The sequence below is a fragment of the Epinephelus moara genome, chromosome 2 (genome assembly GCF_006386435.1).
Source record: "Epinephelus moara isolate mb chromosome 2, YSFRI_EMoa_1.0, whole genome shotgun sequence".
NCBI lineage: Eukaryota > Metazoa > Chordata > Actinopteri > Perciformes > Serranidae > Epinephelus > Epinephelus moara.
The window spans coordinates 9,969,117-9,976,092 of record NC_065507.1 but is presented as its reverse complement, the minus strand read 5'-3'; the positions used below and the strand labels follow the sequence as shown (position 1 = coordinate 9,976,092).

The 6,976-nt window shown below is 40.4% G+C and overlaps 1 protein-coding gene across 3 annotated transcripts in view; it reads left to right on the top strand.

Moving 5' to 3' along the window:
* The first annotated feature begins 672 nt into the window (after positions 1–672).
* LOC126408878 (sialate O-acetylesterase-like) overlaps positions 673–6,976 on the top strand; it is a 61,520-nt gene continuing 55,216 nt past the window's right edge. For all 3 annotated transcript variants that reach the window (XR_007571969.1, XR_007571968.1, XM_050074640.1), the window contains exons 1-9: positions 673–874; positions 1,115–1,276; positions 3,093–3,247; positions 3,547–3,685; positions 4,248–4,407; positions 4,593–4,675; positions 4,782–4,915; positions 5,165–5,319; positions 6,231–6,417. Coding sequence is in view for 1 of the 3 variants with exons in the window: in XM_050074640.1 (XP_049930597.1) it covers positions 796–874; positions 1,115–1,276; positions 3,093–3,247; positions 3,547–3,685; positions 4,248–4,407; positions 4,593–4,675; positions 4,782–4,915; positions 5,165–5,319; positions 6,231–6,417 (1,254 nt within the window). In the remaining 2 variants the exon portion in view is untranslated. The remainder of the gene's footprint in view (positions 875–1,114; positions 1,277–3,092; positions 3,248–3,546; positions 3,686–4,247; positions 4,408–4,592; positions 4,676–4,781; positions 4,916–5,164; positions 5,320–6,230; positions 6,418–6,976) is intronic.

The following is a 6,976-nucleotide window of genomic DNA, read 5'->3' as shown; positions in this document are numbered from 1 at the left end:
AGAAAACCCACACTGACGTGGGGAGAACATGCAAACTCTGCACAGAAGAGCTCCCTCCTGGGTTTGAACCAGGAACCATCTTGCTGTGATTGACAGTGCTGACCACTACATCACTGTGCCACCCTAGTTCTACACATGACATATTTTTCTTCCCCCTTTAAGCTGCATTATAAATATTTTTATATTAACACTGAATTAGTAAAATAAAGAGGGAATTTTGCACAAAAGGACTGCAGCACTGGAAGATACTCACCTGACTTGTCAGACTGCCAAAGCCCAGAGCTTCAGTTTCACTTTGCAGCGTCAGGACGGTGAAAGTTAGTCCCCAATCTATTCTTTATAGGAACTGCTTTAAGAAGGGCTCACTTCATTTCTAGTTTGGACAAGAGAAACAATTACAGCAACTAAAAAGTCTTGAAATGTACATATGGACTTGTGGATATTGTTGAATGTGAAATGTTTTAAATAAAATAGTAAAGTTTATTTATTTATTTTTTCAATATCATTAAAAAGAGGTTTGAACTTTTGGGTTAGACACTTACACAACATTATTTGATTAGATAAATATTCTTTTAAGATGATTTCTATCATGTTTGCAATTTTGAGCTGTCGTGCTTTTATTTTGAAGGTGCGCAGCCAGATGCTGACGTCACACAACAATGAGAAGGCTGGCTCGGAGACACGGAAGTGTCAGTTAGTTACAAAGTTTTCTGTCTGTAGCACGATATGCCGCTTAACATATCAGCCAGTTGACTTAATAGTTTCTGACAGAGTTGTTTCCAGCTTTAGGTTTACATGTGTTGTCTTCATCTTCCTGTCATGGCGATAACTCTGTGTGTTGTTTTGATATTTGTAGCTGCCATTCACAGATGTGGTGAGTACCGGGTGCCAAACTGTTTGTCGGCGTTTAACTGCTGTGCACTGAGGTTTAATGGTAACGTCACAGCTCGCTAAAATATAAGCTAGCTGAATATTTTAGGTTGCCAAAACCATAAGCCAGCTCTATTTGTGTTTCTATTTCTGACTAACCTCCTTTTATGCGGTTTTCATTCTCTAAATATTGTTCTCTTTGCATTTTATTTGAGCACTGAATTGTTTGTGTGTCTATGTGTAGAGGGGGACCTGAGCTTTGCCTCCTACTATGGGGACCACATGGTGCTGCAGAAGTCTCCAGAGAGAGCTGTGCTGTGGGGCTATGGCTGTGATGGAGCACAGGTGACCCTCATCCTGTCAGGACCAACAAAACAGAAAACCTCACCAGTCAATGTGACAAATGGTGAGTACAGCCAGGTGGGGGGATTGCAGTGACAACCACAGGCTGTTGAAGACGTCAAAGCAAAGACTGTCAATTATACATTGTCTTCTGGGCAAGCTGATTGAACCTGACCTGACAGAGATGGCAGAGACTGCATTGTTGTGGTTAAACCACTGTCAGGCCAGTTCATCTGCAGCCTGATACAAAGTGGAAGTTTAGAAGTTTCAGAAATTGCTTCCGGTTACATTTTTCAGTAAGCATTGTACAACATGTAACCAAGATTGCTCTTTATATATTGACTTACATCCAGCATCCCAAGTACATGTCTCAGGTCAGGTGTCTAAAGTACAGAAATGTTTTTTGAATCTGTCTCAACGTACAGCCCCTAACGTTAGAGAATATGAGCTGGAAGTCAAGTCAGGTCAATTTTATTTATTAAGATGTGTCACAGTTGCACACGTTTCTGTTCTTAGACCCTCGAAAAAAGGGTCAAAGTGTACAGCTTTCACTTATTCATTTGGTCACTGTCACAAACTGGCTCAGGGAAAGTGATAAGGAGGGATCTACCTAAAAGAAACTAAATATATTAAAGACAAAACCAACAATGGAGTTGCTAGATCAGCAATATAAGCAGTACAGGGATGTGTGTCATGTGCTTTTGAGGTTTTGAAAGTGCAAAAGCAACTGAGGCATGGTGAGTGTGAGCTCTAAGAGAGGAGGGACAGAATGCAGAAATACCAACTTTTCCAGTCTGTCCAGCTCAAGGGCTCCGGTTAGTCAAGTCAGCTGACAACCCACTCATGTCAGCTGACTTGACTGCTGAGGTTGGCAAGAAATCTGTCCAAACCAGTGGGAAGAGCGTCACAGTTACTGAATGTTGTTTACAGCCCACGGTTGCAGTTTAACAGTCTTTTTTTCTGACAAATGATCTTAACTGACTGAAATGACCAGGAAGTGTCTCAGAGGAAGTTGTGATAAGAGCTGGTAGAATTTATGAATGCTAAAAAAAAAAAAAAAGTGCTTCACTGCCTCCTTCCTTATCTCCTTCAGCATAGGGTTCATTAGAAACAGCCTTTACAAGACTGAAGGAGGTAATAACGTCCCACAATTCCTCAGCTGGTTTCAGCCATAATAACTTAAAAGCACAAGCAAGACAACATGAACTGTGTTCACTGAGTTGTGTGGTGGTCTTTAAGTTATTATATACTATGCTTATAATCAGATTTATGCCTTGAATGTATATGGGTTTTTTTAAAAAAACAAAAAAAAAAACATGCTTATTCTGTTATTATATTGTGTTTCATGTCTTTTTATATTTTGTATTTACTGTGTTTGGAGCCTCTCAGCACAAATAATTCACACCATTGTTCTTGTTTAACTGGAGTGAAAACAAATTCATCATGTTTGAAATTTAAAAATAATAAGTACAGTAGTAGATTTGTAGGCCAAACAAGTTATATTCATCTTGCATAAATTTAACGATTACTTTCATACGATGGAATTTAGTCGATAAATTTGAGTGGACAGGAGGTTGAGCGTGAGCAATCATTGTCAACGTGACAACCATTTAGTTTCACTTCTGTGCATGGCAGTGTATATTCCTTTTTTTTTTTTTTCATTTTAATTCCAACCTTGATAAATAAGTAATGTATTTCATCAGGTTCTCCATGTTTTTATAGATTCTTTTATCACTGCAGTTGTCTTTTTCGAAGTCCTTTTGAATTCTCCTCCACATCTTTCCTTCACTCCACAATGGTTTTAATCAAGGTCAAGGAAAAGTGGTTTGGAAAGGAGACTTTTTTTGACTGCAGCCCATGTATCTATGGCTGTTTTTCAGGAATCTGGCGAGTCACCCTCGACCCTGTTGAAGCTGGTGGTCCCTACAATGTGACAGCAGTCACCAAGGACAGCAGTGCCACTCTGACAGATGTGCTGTTTGGAGATATTTGGCTGTGTGGGGGGCAGAGCAACATGTGGTTTAACATGTCTATGGTAGGTGGAGTCAGGTGAACATCTGTCTTCTGATGAGCTCATTCACTGTAACAAAAACGTGCAATAGAAGTCTGTCTGTAGGGTCAAATCTCGAAAGAAAACACTTTCACTTATATTACATACACAGCATAGGAGTAAGTATTAAAGTGGTGCAACAGATTTGGTTTCAGATAGCTGTAATTGTCAAAGATTTCACATAGGTGGCATAAAGGACTTTCAATGTAATATGTATGTATGTGTGTAAGTATGTATTCGTATTTTGTTGTTAAATGATCTCTTCATTATTCATTCTCCAATAGGTTTTCAATGCATCAGAGGAGCTGAAACTCTCAGAGAAGTATCCTGATGTGAGGTTTTTTATGGCGGCTTTGAACCAGAGTAAAACTGAGCTGCTTGATTTGACTGACGTGGAAATTCCCTGGTCTGTGGCCCCAACAAGTACGTCAAAAATGTATTTATTAACTCATAGGGTTGTTGAGACGTGTTTGCAGCTAAAGATGTAGGTTAGAGATATTGAACTTGAACTGAGCCACTTCTATTTGCTGTGTAATGTAAACATGCATCCATTCCACAAGGTCCTAAATCCAAGCTAGTTTCTTGTTCAGGTGACAGCACAAGACTCCTTAGTTCTGTATATTAATATATAAGGTATGGTATATATCAAATTTGATATATTAAACAACACATATGAACCATGTTGCTGTTTGTTTGTGGGCATACAACCACCCACTTGCTTTGTGCTGATGGACTGATTAACAGGCAGGTGTATTTTCAGATCTGAAAGGTTTCTCTGCAGTCTGCTGGCTCTATGGACGTTACTTGTACGACACGCTTAAGTACCCCATAGGACTGGTGGAGTCGTGCTGGGAAGGCACACCTGTCGAAGTCTGGTCATCTGCAAGAGCACTGCAGCGGTGTGGACAAGACTTTGCCGGGTACAGTTATTAAAAAAAAACATAAAAAAAAACATAATTCAGCTAANAGGCAGGTGTATTTTCAGATCTGGAAGGTTTCTCTGCAGTCTGCTGGCTCTATGGACGTTACTTGTACGACACGCTTAAGTACCCCATAGGACTGGTGGAGTCGTGCTGGGGAGGCACACCTGTCGAAGTCTGGTCATCTGCAAGAGCGCTGCAGCAGTGTGGACTAGAGAATGCCGGGTAAAGTTATTAAAAAAAAATACCAAACATAATTCAGCTAACCTACCACCTGATGTGTATGGTAACTGAATTAGGAAGGATATCGAATTTTACCATGTGACACATTGTTCTTGTGTAAGAACCAAGAAAAGTGAGCTTGCACTAACAACACTGTTGTTGCTTTTTCCCACATTGAAATCTCTCAGTCCTAAAAATAATTCTGTCTTGTGGAATTCAATGATCCACCCGCTGCTCAACATGACCATCAAAGGAGCCATCTGGTACCAAGGTAAGACTACCTGCACAGATATCAGACAGTCAGTATAGCCATGTGTAGTTCATGTAGGGTCGAGCCTGATTATGTCATGCATCTGTAATATTTGTGTTGATTTCAGGTGAGGCAAACACGTACTATCATAAAGACAAGTACGCCTGCACCTTCCCTGCTATGATTGATGACTGGAGGATGTCGTTTCACAAGGGCTCAGGGGGACAAACGGCGAAAGACTTCCCTTTTGGATTTGTCCAGGTATGTTAGTATTAGTGTTTTAGTTTAATTTGCATAGTAGAAACAACACATTTGAAAATGCGAGTCAAGTTTTTGAAAACTACTTCATAGATTTAGATTTCTGACATTGGTGCCCCCTTGTGGTTGTATTAAAGAGGAGACAATGTGTGCTGCTATTTGAAACTAAGTAGGTAAAATAAACCATTAATGCTTTTGCAAACATCTTTTGCAGTATTGTCAAACTGTTCCACTTTCTATCTGTATTTGCAGCTGTCCACAGACATTAAAAACTCCACCAGTGAATCCTTTCCAAATGTCCGCTGGCACCAAACGGCAAACTTCGGCTATGTCCCGAATGAACGGATGCAGAATACCTTCATGGCCGTGGCTTTGGATTTACCAGATCCAGATTCACCCCTTGGCCCGTAAGGATTGTGTTTACACGTTCTTATAGCATATGAAATCTGTGCACCACCGAGGAGCATTACACTTTGCTCATGGAGGTATTTCTTAACTTGTACCACTAGATGTCCTAATGACTCATGTTTTTAACATTTAAACAGATTATATTTAGACTGTTGGACGAGTCCAGAAGTAAGGAAATCCTCAGAAAACCATTACATTTAATTTAAAATTAAGCATTGTTGGAAAGAATATTGAGTATAAGAGACATTTGAAATCGTTAATCACATTTTCCATTAACTAAATTATATTTTAAAATGCTGCTGAAATGTGTGGCACTGTGCACTGTGTACTATGTAGGTTTCACATTATCCTACAAAACATGACAACAAATAACATTATTGAAAACAATATTCTCCAGGAAAATAAATCTTTAGGAATTCTACCTTTTTAGAATTCCAGGTAAATCCAACTCTAAATTTGGGACATACTGTGTGGTGCTATTGTTTAACTTATTAGGCTATATTTATTTTAATGATTTTTATTAGAGCAAATGGCATAAATCACACCTATTGAAATGCCTCTGCTCCGGCTTCCAGTTAGTCTTTGGATAGATTTAAGATCCTTGCAAACATCTATAAAACTTTTCATGGACTTGTCCCTGATATGCTGCCAAGACCCAGCAAGTCCCTGGCATTATTCTCACATCAACAGACTTTTGTAATGTACTGAAGACTGGAAAACCAACAGGGAGACAGCTTTCACCTGTTTGTCTTCATGTAAAGTATACATATGATGATGTGACATGCTTTTGTATGTCGTGTGATGAGTATGAGTACTGCATGACTTTCAACCTCACTATCCAGTCTTGCCAACTGGCTCACCCACTATGTTTGTTAAAATGATTAGTGTTTTTTTTGTGTGGTTTGTTCAGGATCCATCCTAGAGACAAGCAGGATGTAGCCTACAGACTGACACTGGGAGCAAGGGCAGTGGCTTATAATGAGAAGGGCGTGGCCTTCCAAGGACCTTTCCCCAAACAAATTCGGGATAACGGAACGCATGTCATCGTTAACTACGACCAGAAGATCTCTGTCAACAAGTCTGATCACATCTTTGAGGTAAGACAGTGTGTCAGTGTGAGTTAAAGGGATAGTGCACCCAAAAATTAAAATTCAGCCATTATCTACTCACCCATATGCCGACGGAGGCCCTGGTGAAGTTTTAGAGTCCTCACATCCCTTGCGGAGATCAGCGGGTGGAGCGACTAACACACCTAATGGCAGACGGCGCCCCAGACTAACGTCCAAGAACACAAAATTGAATCCACAGAGTATCTCCATACTGCTCATCCATAGTGATCCAAGTGTCCTGAAGCCGTGACATAAAAAGTTGTTTGGAAAAACATCATATGAACTCTGTTTTTAGCCTCACTGTAGCCTGTAGCTCTGACTGCTTCTCTGTGCTCCGCGCTCATGTGTGCGCGCTCAGGGTGATCGGTGATCTCTGAAGAGCAGCAGTCTCGTCAGTACTGATGTCCAGATTCTCAAGTGCAGGCATCGCCAATTCCCAGTCTGAGCAGCAAAGACTTTCCTCATCCGTTGGCATTGCTTTGCATTTGAAACAACTACACCACCAGGTTTCCAGTGCTCGACTCCGGTATTCTGCGGCTGGCTGAGG